The sequence below is a fragment of the Salvelinus fontinalis genome, chromosome 34 (genome assembly GCF_029448725.1).
Source record: "Salvelinus fontinalis isolate EN_2023a chromosome 34, ASM2944872v1, whole genome shotgun sequence".
NCBI lineage: Eukaryota > Metazoa > Chordata > Actinopteri > Salmoniformes > Salmonidae > Salvelinus > Salvelinus fontinalis.
In genome coordinates this window covers 7,920,301-7,939,865 of record NC_074698.1, presented here as the reverse complement: position 1 = coordinate 7,939,865, position 19,565 = coordinate 7,920,301, and the positions used below count along the sequence as shown (strand labels likewise).

The following is a 19,565-nucleotide window of genomic DNA, read 5'->3' as shown; positions in this document are numbered from 1 at the left end:
GCCTTATGAAGACTCTCACACAGTCAAGACAAAAGAACAAAAGACCGAACCACAGACATGCTTAAACTTCAAACCCTTTATAAAGTTTACAGTTGAGCATTCTCTTCTGGAGCTGTTCAATCCCCTGCACCTAGCCAGTTCCAGTGGTTAAGCCAGCTGTATCCCTGACAGCCCACTTCTCCCCTGTCCCTGCCTGCCCTGGGCCCTGCCACTCACCTGAGTAGAGAGAGAGGTGAAGTTGTACTGGCTGAACATTTTCTTCATGGCAGACACGGCCCCGCCTGCATACCCAGCCCATCTCATAGTCTGCAGGGGGGAGGGGCAGGATGGGAAGAGGGGGAGGTGGAGGAGATGCGGAGGAGGGAGAAATAGGGAGGTGGAGGTGGGGTGGAGCGGAGGAGATGGGGAGAAGGAGAGGTTCGAGGGGAGGTGCGCACATGACACGAGCACAAAAGGGATTAATACAGAGTGCTGATTCAGGCTGCAGGCTTTGTCAGTAGGGGTAGTGCTGGGGGTACTTCAGCCTTGAATGTCTCAGGTACAGGGGACCCATTCACTACCACAAAGCAGTGTCCTTAACCTCTCGGACAGCACATGCACACAGGCAGGCATGCTGCTTCACTGGAGAGACAACCACCTAGGAAGGAGCAATGAGGTGTGTGTGTGTGTGTGTGTGTGTGTGTGTGTGTGTGTGTGTGTGTGTGTGTGTCAGGGTTGGGGACAATTTCCTTAAAGTTCAATCAATTCAGGAGATAAATATCACTTTTATTCAGAGATTGAACATTATTGGCCAATATTTTCTTCGACGATTTTCCAAAAATATGGGTTTCAAACTTTAACTAACCTCCAACCTCATGCAATGGAGCGTGTGTGTGTGTATCTGTGTGTGTGCCCTGTCTCACCGATAAGCTGGAGGTGGGCTGGCTCTTGTTGTGGGGGCTGAACTTGGGTTTGGGGGGCTTTCCTGCCAGACGGTCCTTGTGTCTCCTGCTGTTCATGTGCTGAGGAGATCAGAGGAGAAACATTAGTTTTTAAACACTAGTTTATATTCGTTTTAAACACTAGTTTATATTGTTGGATTTATCTAGTAGACCATGCCTGATCTACACCGAGTGAACAAAACATTAGGAACACCATCCTAATATTAAGCTGCCCCCCCCCCCCCCCCCCCCTTTCCCTCAGAACAGACTCAATTTGTCAGGGCATGGACTTTAGAATGTGTATAAAACGTTCCACAGGGATGCTGGCCCATTTTGACTCCAATGCTTCCCTGAGTTATGTCAAGTTGGCTGGATGTCCTTTGGGTGGTGGACCATTCTTGATACACACAGGAAACTGTTGAGCGTGAAAAACCAAGCAACATTGAAGATCTTGACACACTCAAACCGGTGCGCCTGGCACCTACTACCAAACCCCGTTCAAAAGCACTTAAATCTTTTGACTTGCCCATTCACCCTCTGAATGGCACACATACACAGTCTACACTCAATTGTCTCATGGCTTTAAAATTTCTTTTTTAACATGTCTCCCCCCTTTCATCTACACTGATTGAAGTGGATTTAACAAGTGACATCAATAAGGGATCATAGCTTTCACCAGGTCAGTCTATGTCATGGAAAGAGCAGGTGTTCTTAAGGTTTTGTACACTCAGTGTACAATATTTAGAGGACACAAAAACCACAAAGAAAACCACTCCTTCCCTCTATCTACAGTATGCACGTCTATTTCTCTCTCCTCTGTTCTACTACCAACTGGCTAATCCTAGTTCATCACAGGAGCTTTTAACAGTGCCATTGGAATGCACCACTAAGGCTTGTTGTAGGCAAGGTTGCTACACATGCCCGTATATACTGTATCTTTTCCATGACCAGCTAGTCTGAGAGAGCTGCAAAACGTTCCAGAACCATCCCACCATACGATTACATGTACGACTTAATAAACATCACCAGGGAAACAATTTATCCCTGAAACAGCCTAGAAAAGAAGTTCAAAAAAACCATATGCCTAGATTACCACACCATAAACACGTCAATATCCCGCATGAACATACTGCTAACAGCTCTTACAGGCTCAAATAGACAGTTCTGAGTGGATCACCATACCATCTGATACACATCTGCATAGTGTGGGAAAACAATCACAGCATAAAAATATAAATTGCTCATAAGATGCTTTTTCCAGAATGGCTTTATTGTAATAAAAATACAGCCGCTGCCGCTGTGCCCGGTGAATTCAAACACACATTTCCACTGCTAGCATCACCTTAGGAATAGTAAACCTTCCACTGTAACATGTGCAAAGAGCATTTAATACGTTTGTCATTACATCATGGGTCCTGTGCTACCTTTAAAAGTGGGAGGGCTGAGGTAGTGATGTCATAGGTACAGTCCAGTCGGAAAGTATTCAGACCCTTCCCTTTTACCACATTTTGTTACGCTACAGCCTTATTCTAAAATGGATAAAATATTTTTTCCCCCTGATCAATCTACACACAATACCCCATCATGACAAAGCAAAAACAGGTTTTTAGAAATGTTTGCTATTTATTAACAATCGGAGGAGAAGGGCCTTGGTAAGGGAGGTGACCAAGAGCCTGATGGTCACTCTGAAAGAGCTCCAGAGTTCCTCTGTGTAGATGGAAGAACCTTCCAGAAGGACAACCATCTCTGCAGCACTCCACCAATCAGGCCTTTATGGTAGAGTGGCCACTCCTTAGTAAAAGGCATATGACAGCCCGCTTGGAGTTTGCCAAAAGGCACCTAAAGGACACTCAGACCATGAGAAACAAGATCCTCTAGTCTGATGAAACGCAGGAGTGGCTTCGGAACAAGTCTCTGAATGTCCTTGAGGGGCCCAGCCAGAGCCCGGACTTCAACCCCCCTCTCTTTCCTCTTCTCACCTTTCATGTCACGCAAACAGCGCCAGGAGTCCTGAGTAGCCCAGAGGGTCATATCCCTCCCTGTCTATCTCCCATACCCCATGGCTACATTCACAATATCTTCTACTCTTTCCAGCTTATTTCGGGTAATTTTGAGCTCCATCAATTCAGAACACTGTCAGGACACGTTTAGTGGAGGTGGAAAGAGACCCAGTGTGTCAGATCTCCACATAGACTAGTGGCTCAATGGCCTCACTGTGAGAGAACATGAAACCAGATCTTGTCCAGTCCAATCACCTCAGATCCACTCAGGAAGTCAACACACGAAATTATACCCCAGCTGTTTCACTTCTCTCCCCATTGCTGAACCCTCCACACCCCGTGCAACCCCCAGCCCTCCCCTGCCACCATCCCCTCGAGCCCCAGCCTCCTCACCTGGCTGAGCTGGGTCTCCGAGTTGACATAGATCTCACACACCTCGCAGTGGAAGTTCTTGCTGGGCACCCCCACGCTGCCCTTGGTGCCCAGGCGCTTGGTCTTGCAGGCCGAGCGCCCCCCAGCCCCCGCCACCTTCCCCCGGCGCCGCGGCTGGACGCTCTGGCCCTCCAGCATCTGCTTGTGCTTCGTACCTGGAGGAGTGGATTGGGAGGAAGAGAATGTCAGATACACTCTGGAGCATGTACAGTATGTATATATTTTTTTGTCATTGGGGCAGAGAGAGCAAATTTTATAGCTAATTTCCTGCTATTCTACACATTTTCTGTAAAAAAAAAAAATATTCTCAGTTTTAAAGCTAATAGCCTGTAATAAAAATAAATAAATCATGGCTTATGACGTGTTCCTATGCTATCTGAGGGGGCTGCAGGGTGTGCTACGCCAGAGACTGTCGTGTTCGTACCACTGTTGTGTGCCTCCAGCTGGGATGTAGAGTTGACCGTGACCTTGCACACGGGACAGTGAAGGTGTGGCTTGATCCTCTTGGGGTCCTTGACCTCCTCACCCCCCTCTGTTCTGGAGGTGTCCGTCTGGCTGCCTGACTCCAGGGCTGTTCCAGGGGCCTCAGGGCCCTGCTCGTGGCCACTGGTATCTGAGGCTCCGCTCTCTGAGGCCTGTGAGGAGGGGGACACCTCTCCCTGGGGCCCGGGGGACAGGGTGGCCAGCTCCATGGAGGACACCTCAGATACAGGAGTCAGCATCACAGAGCTGCTGCTGCCAGGACTCTGGCCCAGCTTCACAGCCTCACAATTCACCCCTCGCTCCAGGTCAGCAGGCAGCAGATCTGGGGAGGGGAAGGAGAGGAGGCAGTGGTGAGTCACTGAACATTACACTGGGTGGTAAGGGAAGAGTGAAGAGCTCAGTGCCTGAACAAAGCCAACAAGGTCTACAGTTGATCACTGCAGTATGACGTTCAGTGACCATAGGCCACTTCACTTAAAACCTCTCTAGGGTATGTGGCACGCTACCGTCCCACCTGGCCAACATCCAGTGAAATTGCAGAGCGCAAAATTCAAAAACAGAAATCCTCATAATAAAAAATCGTAAAACATACAAGTGTTATACATCGGCTTAAAGATGAACTTCTTGTTAATCCAACCGTTGTGTCAGGTTTCAAAAAGGCTTTACGGTGAAAGCATACCATGCGATTATCTGAGGATAGCGCCCAGCTCACAAAACATTACAAACAGTTACCAGCCAAGTAGAGGAGTAACAAAGTCAGAAATAGCGATAAAATTAATCACTTACCTTTGATTATCTTCATATGGTTGCACTCACAAGACTCCCAGTTACACAATACATGTTTGTTTTGTTTCGAAAAAGTCCCTCTTTATATCCAAAAACCTCTGTTTTGTTGGCACGTTTTGTTCAGTAATCCATTGGCTCAAAGGCAGTCACAACATGCAGACGGAAAATCCAAAAAGTATCAGTAAAGTTCATAGAAACATGTCAAACGATGTTTATAATCAATCCGCAGGTTGTTTTTAGTCATAATAATCAATGATATTTCAACCGGACAATAGCTTCGTCAATATAAAAGAAAAACAAGAAAGGTGCGCTCATGGTCGCACGCAGAAAACAGCTCTGGGACTTCCTAGGGTCCACTCACTCAGAGTGGTCTTACTCCCTCATTTTTCAGAATACAAGCCTGAAACAATTTCTAAAGACTGTTGACATCTAGTGGAAGCCATAGGAAGTGCAATCTGAGTCCTAAGTCATTGGATACTGTATAGGCAGTCAATGGAAAACTACAAACATTTAAAAAATCCCACTTCCGGGATGGATTCTTCTCAGGTTTTTGCCTGCCATATCAGTTCTGTTATACTCACAGACATTATTGTAACAGTTTTGGAAACTTTGGAGTGTTTTCTATCCAAATCTACCAATTATATGCATATCCTAGCTTCTGGGCACGAGTAACAGGCAGTTTACTTTGGGCACGCTTTTCATCCGGATGTCAAAATACTGCCCCCTACCCCAAAGAGGTTTAAACATACCACTGTATTCTCTCACAGGAAACATTATGTTCAGAGACAGAGCTGTGTTAATCTAGTCTGTCCCTTTGGGTTAAAATCAAATGCTGATAGTATAGCTGAAATGCTAACACATGAAATGCATTGGTAAATGCTCATTCCAATGTACTGCCTTCAAACGCTTCATATTTGAGAATGTGTTTATAGATTATGGAAACAGATTGTAAAAGCAGCATTGCAAGCAATACATTTGTGAGTGAAAAGTGACATCAAATAATGGTTGTTCTCATTTGAGGCTAACGTGGAGAATTTGCTCCTTTCTATTTAGTCATTTATCTACAAATGACCGTGAAGCGTTTGAACATTGGAATGAGCATTTACCAATGCATTTCATGTGTTAGCTTTGTGGCATTTCAGCTATACTATCAGCCTTTGTTATTAACCCCGAGGGACAGACCAGACTAACACAGGGTAGATCTCTCCGTCTCTCTCTCGCTATCTCGCTCTTCAAATAGCAACTGAAGGTCCTAAGGCTCAGTCAATATAAACAAATGCATCGACTGCACACACACACACACACACACACACACACAATGACGACATTTTGTGACGTTTTGGACTCCGGCGAGGAGTTTTTCGGCTGTTCAGGCACAGAACATTTTTTCTGGAGGCAAGCTGAAGTTCGGAGCCGGAATCTACACACCTTCATCTGTGATTGTTTAACAGTAGGTATTCCTTAATAAAGTCTTTGTTGTTATTCAAAGAGAAATGACTCGTTTTCATGCAAATATTTCCATTTAAAAATACTGCACCAAACATCTTAGTTAGATGTAAAATTGAGCGACTAAGACCTCTTCGGCAAAAACTTCAAAATGAATGACATATTTCTTGAGATATCTTTGATTAATTCGGACTATTTTGAGGAAATGTATACTGGCTACGGCATCTCAAAATGGAAAAACAGTACTATTGCCGTTATTTCTCATTTTTAAAGAGAAGGCCTTTTAAGAGAGTGTGAGAGCACACTCGTTCAGTTCGGCTAGCTAGTTTGGATAGGCGCCAGCCGAACTGAAGCACACTCTCAAACACCCTCCACAATCCTACTGGCCCCATTGATTTTCTCTTCCAAGTCCCAGAGTAAATTCATCATGGAGATAAGGGCTCTTCCTTATCGTTCTCCTTCCGGAGGAGAAGGAACCCTATAAGGCTGAGATTAGACAATCCTTCCTCTCTGTAATGTAATGCGAGACTGAACCCTGGGAGATTCAGGTCCCCCCTCCAGCAGGGGATTGGTATGATCCTGGGCTTATGTGAAAGACAAGGATTGGGCCACCTGAGAAGACTCTGGGGGGGAGGGATAGTGATCAATGGATTTAGCAGGAGGCCCAGAGAGGAGGACAGAGGCTTGTGGGAATTAGTCGCTCCTCAGATGCCAGACGCCTTAAACTCATGAAGAGTTTTATTCTGAGCAGGAATGTTTAAGGTATCATACCGCTGTTCACTTACAGCGCCTTCAGAAAGTATTCACACCCCTTAACTTTTTCCACATTTTGTTGTGTTACAGCCTGAATTTCAAATGGATTACATTTAGATTGTGTCACAATAACCCATACTTTCTCAGTTGAATTGTGCTTTGCGAAATGTTTACAACTGTATTAAAAATGAAAAGTAAAAATGTCTTGAGTCAATAGGTATTCAATCCCTTTGTTATGGCAAGTCTAAATAAGCTCAGGAGTAAAAATGTGCTTAACAAGTCACATAATAAGTTGCATGGATTCACTCTGTGTGCAATAATAGTGTTTAACATGATTTTTTAATGACTACCTCATCTCTGTACCCCACAATTATCTGTAAGGTCCCTTTCCAATGCCTCGCAAAGAAGGGCACCTACTGGTAGATGGGTACAAAAAAGCAAACATTGAATATCCCTTTGAGCATGGTGAAGTTATTAATTACACTTTGGATGATGTATCAATACACCCAGTCACTACAAAAATACAGGCATCCTTCCTAACTCAGAGAGGAAGGAAACCGCTCAGATTTCACCATGAATCCAATGGTGACATTAAAACAGTTACAGAGTTTAATGGCTGTGATAGGAGAAAACTGAGGATGGATCAACAAAATTGTAGTTACTCCACAATACTAAATGACAAAGTGAAAAGAAGGAAGCCTGTACAGAATAAAAATATTCCAAAACATGCATCCTCTTTGCAATAAGGCACTAAAGTAAAACTGAAAAGCATGTGGCAAAGAAATTAACTTTATGTCCTGAATACAAAGCGTTGTCCCGTTGTCCGTGAGAGATTTACATGGTTATCAAAACGCCACGACAAGGTAAGCCTACACGAAACACAGCCCTTATTTTAAGTGTTTCTAAAATTCCCTATGGGAAAATGAATGGTGGGAAAACGATTAGAACCATTTCCCTGTTTGACCACTAGGTTTTATAGACACCTCCACTGTGGGGCTCTATAAATACTTTCCGAATGCACTGTATACGGACTAACTCTGGAGGAACTTGTGGTAAGTTCTTCCCACATTGGTGCACATTATACAGATAGATGTAAAACATGATACAGCTTGACTTTGAAACGTCCAATAACTCAAAATCAAATAGTACCCTTACTTCCTAGACCTCAAATGTCTTAAAAAGAAAAACAACCATGGCAGTGATGTTGCAGAGTAGCACGACACAGATGCATCTTTGGGTAAGCACAAGGATTCCCTTGTCAATCAGTGTCCTCCTCACTCATTCCAAACGTTCCCTGACTGACTGACTGAAGTGACTGTCACCCCAACCCTGGCTGCCAGCTCTAAGGCCAGTGTATTGGCAGTGAAGAGCCCCACACGGCTCTTCACTGAGGAGCGGAGGACACTGAGGAGCGGAGGAGCGGAGGGCTAAAAATCCCTCTCCTGCAAAGAATCGATGTTCAGATCGATGTCTTGTTGCGAGTCACTCGCTTATTTGACCATGGAAAGGCAGAACAGTCCAATTAAATCAGTGTGTAGGGCTTAGACTGTAAACAGTGCAGTATCTGAATACCGTATCTGTAAACTGTAGCGTCAGAGGGTATTGACTACATGACAGAGCTGACTGTTGTCATTGAGCTAGTAGCTATATTAATATTCTGATTAGAAGACTGTTAAAACAAGCTCACTCACTAGCGGAGCAGTGGTGAGACCTCATCACCATGTTCATTAAACCAGCAGTGTGGAAGCCACACACACACACACACACACACACACACACACACACACACACACACACACACACACACACACACACACACACAACCACACAACCACACACACACACACACAAGCTTGTCTAGAATCACTAGTCCGTGACACTCTTAAAGAAAATGGACAACTTCCTCAAGGGAAATTCACGCTATATTTCATCATTACAGAGACGTCTGAGTCCTGTTGCCCTTGGAGACAGCTTCAACAAAAGAGTCAATCAAACGCTGAGGTGATTGATGGTTGTCATTGACGATGCCGGGCCCAGTGTCTCTAGGCACCAGTATGCCAATCTCTCTCTCTCTCTCTCGCTCTCTCTCTCTTTTTCAAATGGAAAATCATTCAACAAAATAATAATCATAATTTATATCAGTCTAATCAAGGTGTAGATTACATGACACATGCCAGTGTTCTAACTTGTAACACAGCTGCATGGGATTTCTACTAATGCGACTCAGTGCATCCAATGGCAATGTCTGTAAAGTCGGCTAGTGTGGATATGATGGAATCTATCCCTTGATTGGTTCTCAATGGGTGACAACATGGGCATTTTGGTCCGATTGGCACCTGCCATGCTGAGTTAGATGACAGACAGAGATAATTTCAGTGTTAATTTTGAGTGTTCCCCAATTACAGTTTGGCATTGTCGAGCTCACCGCCACTGGCTCGCTTGGCTGCATTTCAATTTCACATCGGGCCAAACACACAATGTGGCTTATTAAAGAGCGTACCTCATTGCAAAATTGACTCAGAACTGTAAAATGATTTACAACATAAAAAAACAGGCACAGCTTATCTACTTTCTCTTTCCACCGCCTCTCTTGTTCCCCCCTCTCCTCTACCCCATCTCTCTCTCTACCTTTCATTCATTTCATCTTATCTCTCGTTTTCTACTCTTTTCGTCCTCGCCGCTGCAACCCCCTTTCAGACCTTTCTCTACGACGACAGAATATTTATATTAGATTTGATGAGTGAGAGCGTTATCTCGCTCCCAGTCCTTTGTCCAGTTTCTCCTCTCAGAGAGAGAGAGAGAGAGAGAGAGAGAGAGAGAGAGAGAGAGAGAGAGAGAGAGAGAGAGAGAGAGAGAGAGAGAGAGAGAGAGAGAGAGAGAGAGAGAGAGAGAGAGAGAGAGAGAGAGAGAGAGAGAGAGAGAGTCAGTCAGTGAGCGCTGGGAGAAAGTAAAGTGTAGACTCTCTCCCAACCCCCACCTCACTTTACCCTGATACCGTCCTATCTCTCCTCACTAATATTCCCTCTAACATCAGAAAGAAACTAGTTTGAAATTCAGGTCTTAACAGTAATATTTTTCAGGCCAGAGTGGTGGAGGGATAGATAGGAGGGAGGGAAGGACGAAGGAGGGATATACAGGATAGAGGAGGAAACTAGTCTAGCAGACAGATCCTCGAGTCCCATCGCTACAGATGGATTAACAGGGCTTCTGAATCTAAATGGGATCAATCATGTAATGTAATGGAGTAATGGATGCTCTCTACTGACTTCATCAAAAGAGCACGGCTACATTTACATGTATTGGTCCCAGACTCGGGAGATACATCCATAGTCTAGTCAGGTCCATTGTGGGGGATTTCTCTCATGTCACAAACAGTACGCCTACGTCCTAAATAGCACCCTTTTCCCTATGTGGTGTGCTACTTTTGACCAGTCAAAAATAGTGCACTACATAGAGAATAGGGTGCCGTTTGGGACACAGATTATATAAGTGTGCTGCAGTCAGATCATTCCTTGACTTCACAGAACTCTTTAGGAACTCCTGTACAGGGACCAGGCGTTTCTCTACAAGCAGGGCAAACAGAGGGGAAGGGTGCAGGGAGAGTAAATTGAGAACGTTGGGGGTAAGCAAACAATCCCCCAGGCTCAGAGCCACCATCCACCACGGGGGACAGATTGGATATAAGGCCCAGCTGGGAGGGGCCTGGGGACCACGGGGGTTACGATTGGATGTTTGGGGTACCGCCGTTCTATCCTCTCATACCCATGTTCCTGATCATGGTGTATGTGTGGGACAGGCCCTCCTGTTGTTAGACTTTAAACAGCAGACCTTAAATAACACAGTAGAGAGGAGGGAGGGAGGGTGGGGGAGAGGGAGGGGGGGAGACAGGGTAGCATCAAGAAATAATAATGACAAAGTACCGGAAGAGATGAGAGAGGAATGGAGGGAAAGGGATGAGATGAAGGGAGAGGGATGGAGGAGGAGGAAGATGGGAGGACCGGAGAGAAATGGGGAGAGAGAAGACGGATGAAAGGAAGAAAGAGGGATTGAAAGGGGTGGAAAGTGATGGAAAGAGAGTAGATGGATAAGAGGTAGGATGGAGAAGAGTAAAGGGGGAAAGAGAGGGATGAGGGAAGATAAGTGAGCAAAGGGGAAAAGCAGAAAACATCAACAGAAAAAGGAGAGAAAAATTGAAAGAAAGATCATCTACACAGAGTGAATATAGATAGGTTTCTGTTGTTCCCTTTTCTCCCTCTCACTATCAGTTAACTTACTCGTTGCCTCCATCGGGCCTGTGTCCATGAGTGCGGGGAGGGTCTCAGTGGGAAGTGTAACAGTCTTAGCCCTCTCTCTGTCCCGCTCTCGGTCTCGTTCCCGGTCTCTCTCCCTGCCTGTGGACGTGGCTTCCCCAAGTCGACGCTGACGGTTCTTCTGGGCCTCCATGGCTTTCAGCTTCCGGGCATGTTTATGCCCCTTATAGTGCGCTTCTGCCTGGTTCTGGAAGGGACCCCACAGAGAGCAGAAACACCACAGGAAGGTTAGCAGTAGCACTTATCCATAAATTGCTGTAAGACATGCACATTTAAAACACTCAAATATACAGTACCTCTGCAAAAATAGAGATGCCATTTTCATCTTTACACACACAACCTGGGTTCAAATACTATTTAGGACATTTCAGTTACTTTCAAAGACACTTGGAAGTGAATATTTAGATATTTTTTATTTGAAAAGACAAGTAGTCGAAAATTGGAATGTATTTGGAAATACCCTTGGAAAGTATTTGAAAATACTCCAATACACTGACTCAAATACACTCCCATGCATTTAACCCAGGCATTTGTAATAGGCTATTTATAGAACATTATTTGAAAATACTTTAATAGAAGTAGTTGATTCGGGCCACATTATTTGAAAATATTCAAATACGCAGAAAACAATTATTTAAATAACAAATATTCAAATACGTATTTGAACCTAGGTCTGACACACACACACACACACACACACACACACACACACACACACACACACACACACACACACACACACACACACACACACACACACACACACACACACACACACACACACACACACACACACACACACACACACACACACACACACACACACACACACACACACACACACACACACACACACACACAGCTGCCTGTGTGAAGGAGAGAGTCTGTTCCTACCTGATAAGAGCACTGGCACAGTGGGAGGCCAGAGGTATAATTGCATGTGGAATGTGCAAAAAGAGACAGGATCCCATCTCTACAATCAGAATACTAAATAGGCACGCTGAGACAGACCCTGCAAACAGCACGCACGCACACACCACACTAACACAACATACCAAGCATACTGTACACACATGTGCACATTTTGTCACATTCTCAGACACACTCAAAACACACACATACATTCTCCAAAAAGGACATACACACCCCGCAGCACATTTTACCTTCACATTTGAATAATTCTCATGACCCAGCTCAGTCCATGGGCAAATCCCCCAGTATCAGAGCAAATAGAAATAGCAGATGAATCGATGAAGAGATCTCTCATTAAAATGTAAACAGATTAAGCTGAGACCTGTATTGGACTAATACCAATTCGGTCTTGTTGGAGTGATGGATGACTACAAAGAAGGATAAATGACTAACAAGCATTACATGCCCCCACAAACACATACATATCCCCCACAGACAGTGACACATGCACACGCTCTCTCTCTCTCTCTAACACACAAACAGAACCTCACCATACATAACATTATGTTTGTTTTGACAAACTGCATTAGGACTGGGTGGAGTGGTGTCAGTAGTCCAAGCTGTCATCTAGACTAATGTTAATTACTGTAAGAATACAGTTCAGTGCCATTTTCACAAGTATGTGATGAATTTAAAACTCTCAGTACAAAACTCCCAACCTGGGAACACTTGTAACACATCCAGTCTTACATTCAAAACCTTTCATTGTGCATTCATTTTGTTTGGAGACATCTTTCACCACACGGCCATTGATCCAAAATAGAAGTTTACTGTGAAATATATTGAGTACATTAGTTTAATCACCAAAACACAACATAATGATATCTTCTCAATTTAGTTATTTTAATAACCCGTTAGCAATAGATAAAAATGCTATTTGAATGTAGTTACGCTGTTTTCACATTAGGCAATACACTTGCACTACCGATTAAAATTGACTGAACATCAAATTCCCATCATTTCTATCCCATGTGTGATCAAAGGTGTGATCATCAAAGACATATTTCACAATGTAGTCAAATGAAATAAATTAAATAATCATGTTTAGCAGGTATTATTTTGCATGAAGACTGTCTTGAGCACTTGGCCCTAGGTTCTCATCGAAATCGCAGTAAATATCCTTATTATTCACACACCTGGTGAAAAACCTTTCGGTATGGCGAATCCAAGCCTGGTCTGGATTGATGTTATTGCATGCCTCTTCGATGCCCTGAAGGAGGGTGGTACACTTAGGCGGATGGCAATCATACATCTCCACCTGTATTGTAATCGTGTATTGTACTTTACAGTAATGTATTTTTGACATGTATTGTAGTGTTCCTGGACATGGCTCAGTTCGTAAGAGCATGGCACTAGCAACACCAGAGTTGTGGGTTTGATTCCCACTGTGAGTGTTACAGAACTGTGTCAGCCAGTGTCAAGAAGACCCGAGCAACTTCATTCTGGGGATGCATTTCGTTCTTGTTTTGGACTTTGCGGATGATTTGTGTATTGGTATTGTATTGCTATTGTATTACTGCACTGTAGGAGCTAGAAACACAAGCATTTCACTTCACCTGCTGTAACATCTGCTTATATGTGCACGCGACCAATAAACTTTGATTTGATTTCTTTACAAACAGTATTTCTCTTGATCTTGTCAATACTGGATCAGATTTCTTTTTTTAAACTTACTGTGGTGTAAAATCATTAGTTATTATCATAGTAGTACATTTGAGTATATATCATACTATTTATGTTTCTACTTTAGAGACATACATTTGTATGATCTATTGTAGTTCTCTAAATCTGTAGCAGACAAACCAGTATACATGTCAAATCTATATGTTTACCAAGCGGATTAAGTATAGTAAAATAGTAAAATATATTTTTACAAAAGAGAAGAGAATCATATCAAAAGTAATGTGAGCATTGCATTGTGAAATGACTTTATATGTGGATGTATTGAAATGTGAAACGTGTATTTCTAGATGAAACATTAAGTTTGGCGAAAAAGTGACTGTATGATTTTGTGTGTTGTACTTTTTGATGAACTTTTGTACTAAGAGTTATGAAAATTGCAACAAAGCGATAAAAAAAAAGTATAATATTTTTGCTCCTGGGTGCTGATTGGCTGAAACCATGGTGACTGTGAAATATCAAGGCTACTGCACAAACAGCAAGACAAATAGTTAGCTCAGAATTGATCAAGTAAATGCATTCCTCACTCTTGCTGTTCTGCTCTGTCGTGAACTCATAATGATGAACTCACAGCCGTCTCTCAATCCAGCTCCTCTTTAGAATTCGAAGAATTTCCTATCTCGCCATATAAATGCAAATAAGTCATAAAATAACCCAAGCCGCAAATAGTCCTGAAATGAATTGTGGGGAAGAAATTAGAATGAAGAGAAAGAGTGGGTTCTACTTTGATGGGCAAGCCAATGAAGGAATCCTAAGTGTTAGAGAGAAGCGTGGAAGTGACTCACCCTGTTCAATTAAGCTTCTCTCACACAATGAGACCTTCTCATTAGAATGAATACAACACACTGATGCTCCTTTTGGGTTTTGTATCTTCTCTCAACTGCCTCAGCCTCCATAATAACCTTAATAGCCATGCTACCAGACAGACAGACAGACAGACAGACAGACAGACAGACAGACAGACAGACAGACAGACAGACACGTCTCATATGACAACAAAGCAATGTGGGTCAAAGTAAAAACCAAGGCAGATCAGATCCATCAGAACCATGGTCTATGGCTATATGCAGTTAAATGTGTCCACTGTGTACAGTAATAACAAACCAAATGATGTACCTACTGTTCTGTGTCGGGAGCTCTGGCTATAAATAAACCAACAGCAGCCATCAACACTTCTTTAAACACTACATGGACTATAATATTTCACCATGTCGTCTGACTGATCGGCCGTGAAAATGCTTATGAGATTATTGTGCTGTGACAAATCAGCTCTGCTCTCTTTCAGCCCCCGTTACGTTCTCCGTTCTCCAGTCCAACTCCGAGCCATACAGGACGAGACACACAGAGAGACAGGGAGACACAGGGAGTGTGAAATGAACATTAGCATGAGCACTTAGCTTTTTAAAGGCACTGACTGTCACGTCACACCACCAGACATGAATGCAGGCTTTGAGACTCCTTCTGTAATGAAAAGCGCTATAGAAGTTGAATACATTTCTTATTACACGTTCTCTAAATAAGGCTTCTGTCTCGATCACTATCTGACTATTCAATGTGCTACATCGAATGTACGTTCACAACGAATATTCTTTATATTTCAAATAAACATTACAGAACGTGGAGCTAATGTACAATATCTAATAATAGATAGTATACAATATACCGCAAATAAATACTTATATAGAGATCTCCTCATTTTCCATTTGAAGTTTATTTATAGCTTGACTGAGGAAGTTTTCCTCCTCCCTATAATGGGCTGTTTAAAGCTCAGTGCCCCCCTCCCTCCTCAGACCCCCAGACCTGACACTTCTCTCCAACTGTAGCTTGTGCTGTGTGGAGGGAGGGTGGGAATGGGATTTGCTATACCGTGTGAAGCCCGGAGAGAACGCCTGCCACTGTCTACTCTGCTTTCCTTTCCCCCTCAGCCTCTTCTGTGTCTCTGCTCCTCTTTGAAGATCAAGTCTCAAGAGGATGTGTGTGTGTGTGTGTGTGTGTGTGTGTGTGTGTGTGAAACAGTATTTGTGTGTTCCTCTGTGCGTATGCGTAAGTGAGAGAGCGAGAGAGAGGGACAGGGAGAAAGAGTTTTTTTTCATTTTAAAATCAGCCTTTGCCCAACTCTTAGGTGCTCGTGTGTTCAAGACATTCCATTTCATTGGTTGTTTGTTTATGTGACTGTCTGTATGTGACTGTGACTGTGACTGTGTGCGTGTGTGTGTGTTTGAGGTGGCAGGAATGGGAGAAATCAAAAAAGCAGTTGAGAATGTTGGCTCCTGCCTGGGCTCGTGATTGTTTCTGCTCTTTGCTGATAAACGGAAGCTTTCCCTGCTGTCTAATCCCTCGCACCAATACAACCTACCGCAGTACACCAACACACGCACACACACACACCACTTCCAGTATCCAGGAATACAGAAAAGCAAATGAATACCTTCCGATTGAATAATAAGAACATTTTACACAGAGGAACACACATGCATGAGCATTTGGATGCACACACACAAACACACGCATGCACGCTCAGAACCCGACTGGACGCCCTATCAGCCGCCACAGACAAGCTGCTGTGAGTCAGTGAGGATGATAAGAGCTCAGGTCATTTGGAACGGCTTTTTTGTCTTAAAACATTAAAGAAGATAGAAGGAAGGAACAAATACATTTTATTTTATTCTAACTGTCAAATCTACCAACTAAAGTCTGCAACTCACTTTCCTTCTCTCTTAATCACTCTCTCCCTCTCGCAGTCATGCAGACACACACACACACACACACACACACACACACACACACACACACACACACACACACACACACACACACACACACACACACACACACACACACACACACACACACACACACACACACACACACACACACAGCATTCTCTTACCGGTGAGTTGAAGCGCAGGTGACAGATGTTACAGGAGATGATCTGTTTCTTCTTGAGTGGCTGAGGGACGCCAAACGTGTGGTTGATCACCGCCTTCTGCACCGGGTCCATCTGCAGGACAGACAGGAGACCAGGGGTTAAATCTATCAGTCCATCCGTGACCTCTGACTCCTGATACCCCTATAAATCCACTGGGTTTGACCACAACAAAACTGCATGGAGAATTGGAGACACAGCTAACGTCAGCCTGAGGATGCAATGGCATGCAAGCTCTGATCCAGGGCAGTATAGTGAGAAGTAGCTCGAGAATGGTACTTTGACCAGACAATATAGACGACAGGTCACATGACTTTTACTGTCTATGTGCCTAAAGCCTCCAGACATTCCTGAGAGAGGGAAGATATTCTCTCCCCATCACAGCTTATAGGGGTTGTGAGGCCAGAGCCAGGGTGACTGCTCTGGGTTTGATTAGAATGGCTGGATTGCATGACGACAGCTGATTTCAGTGTGGCACCCATCAGCACGGTATCAAATATAACAATCACCCTGGATCCTTCCCCAGCCTGGCGTCTGGCTCGCCCCGCGCTGCCCTCTCCTCAGAGACAGAGAGGGGGGTGGGGGGGTGGCTGTGCCCGCTGTGGAGGGCTGGGTTGGAACAATGTACTGGGCAAGCCATGTTACACTCAGTGTAACCAGATAGACGTCTTCCCTGGCATCACTTCACAACAGTGGCTGTGTGTGTGGATGGCATTGGCTATTGTCTGATACACAACACTAAACAATGGCTGCCCCTCAATACACACACAGGCATGAACACACACACACACACACACACACACACACACACAAAGAAAACAGCTCTGTTTCTGCGTTGACTCTAAATAATCTGTTTTCAAAGGCCAGATGTGATCGGGTGTGGAATCGAAACAACCTTAAACACACTGCTCTTACAACCCTCATCCTGTGCAACACTACTTGCCTGCTGTTCCCTCAAGGGTAACCCTACGCCCCTCTATTCCGGCTCCTTAAACAACGCGGTGCAGTGCTGCTGCCTCAGGGAGTAACTAACCTTTCCCTTCCGAAGCCAAACCTGTGTCATGGAAACAGAGCTCCTCTACACTGTGCCCTCTGGCCACCTTCACAGGGTACGCCGCACACAACTATTTGTTGTAGGGAGCTGAGAGAATGTGGCCATTGTTCGCCCGCAGCCATCCTGAACACGCCGGTAGAAATGCACCTATTGTCCGGCCCACTTCCTCTCTCCCCCCTCCCCTCTGCAGACAGGAGCTATCTCACAGCGGGCCGCAGCTGAAACGATGATTGAGGTGCGGGGGGGGGGGGGGGGGGGGGGGGGTGGGGGGGCGGGGGGTGCAGGGGGAGACTGGGGTCTATTTAGCTCGTGAGACAGGTGCATTCATCTTTCCCCTGCACACTCCCCGAACAACGTGTGCCTCTGCCTCCCCGGGCCCCAGAGAACCGGAATGTCACCATTGAGACTGGGGCTGGAGTCCCGTATTAGACTCTATTCCCTATGTAGTGCACTACTTTTGACCAGGGCCGGTAGTGCACTAAACTGAGAATAGGGTGCCATTTAGGACACAGCCCAGGAAAGAGGAAAGGTGAGACTGGAAGAGGGGGAAGGGTCCTAGTGATTAATGCCATAGCTGTATTGGTCTGCTGTGTGTTATATTAGCTAGGTCACATAGCCGCTATAGGCTAATTATTCTGTGCCAGAAGTCTCAGGTGGGCGTTATTTGCTGTTATTAACTCTTGAAGGCTGGTTGAATTCTAGGGAGTTGGTGGCAAGCGAAAGGCTACGTAGCACATCTGCTAGCTGTATGCTAGACAAGTAGTGGTTCACAGATGACTACATATTGTGGTGATACTGTCGTTTTATGGCGGTGTGTTTTTTTCTGTGCTGGCAGGCAGGTTGTATGAATAATGCAGCTGTTACTACTACTAATACTGCTGCTCTGACTGGTTGGCTAGTTTACTCCCTGGCTTTGTGATTGGCTAGGCAGGGTTTCTCACCGGGCTTCCTGGGTGACCGGTGGCTGTGGGTGGTGGTCTGCCGGTGATCACACACAGAGGGAGCCTTTCACTTGGAAAGTCTGTACCCCTCCATCCGATACAAGACACGTGAACGCTCCCAGATGACCATCTGATGCAGGACACGCGCACGCACCCAAATGACCATCCGATACAGGACACGTGCACGCTCCCAGACAACCATCTGATACAGGACACGCGCACGCTCCCAGACGACCATCTGATACAGGACACGCGCACGCTCCCAGACGACCATCTGATACAGGACACGCGCACGCTCCCAGACGACCATCTGATACAGGACACGCGCACGCTCCCAGACCACCATCCGATACCGGACACGCACACACTCCCAGATGACCATCCGATACAGGACACGTGCCCCCTCCCAGACGACCATCTGATACAGGACACGCGCACGCTCCCAGACCACCATCCGATACCGGACACGCACACACTCCCAGATGACCATCCGATACAGGACACGTGCACACTCCCAGATGATCATCCGATACAGGACACGTGCACGCTCCCAGATGATCATCCGATACAGGACACGTGCACGCTCACAGACCACCATCCGATACAGGACACGTGCACGCTCCCAGACCACCATCTGATACAGGACACGTGCACGCTCCCAGACCACCATCCGATACAGGACACGTGCACGCTCCCAGACCACCATCCGATACAGGACACGTGCACGCTCCCAGACCACCATCCGATACAGGACACGTGCACGCTCCCAGACCACCATCCGATACAGGACACGTGCACGCTCCCAGACCACCATCCGATACAGGACACGTGCACGCTCACAGACCACCATCCGATACAGGAC

The 19,565-nt window shown here is 45.2% G+C and overlaps 1 protein-coding gene across 4 annotated transcripts in view; it reads right to left on the bottom strand.

The window, feature by feature from the left end:
• Positions 1 to 19,565, bottom strand: part of LOC129832979 (zinc finger protein 385C-like) — a 215,306-nt gene that overhangs the window by 7,108 nt on the left and 188,633 nt on the right. For 3 of the 4 annotated variants that reach the window (XM_055897161.1, XM_055897163.1, XM_055897164.1), the window contains 6 exons: positions 16,673 to 16,783; positions 11,095 to 11,317; positions 3,777 to 4,157; positions 3,314 to 3,507; positions 903 to 1,001; positions 217 to 306 (listed from right to left, as the gene is read on the bottom strand). In XM_055897161.1, coding sequence (XP_055753136.1) covers positions 217 to 306; positions 903 to 1,001; positions 3,314 to 3,507; positions 3,777 to 4,157; positions 11,095 to 11,317; positions 16,673 to 16,783 — 1,098 coding nt within the window. The remainder of the gene's footprint in view (positions 1 to 216; positions 307 to 902; positions 1,002 to 3,313; positions 3,508 to 3,776; positions 4,158 to 11,094; positions 11,318 to 16,672; positions 16,784 to 19,565) is intronic. The other variant, XM_055897162.1, reaches the window with a different exon arrangement.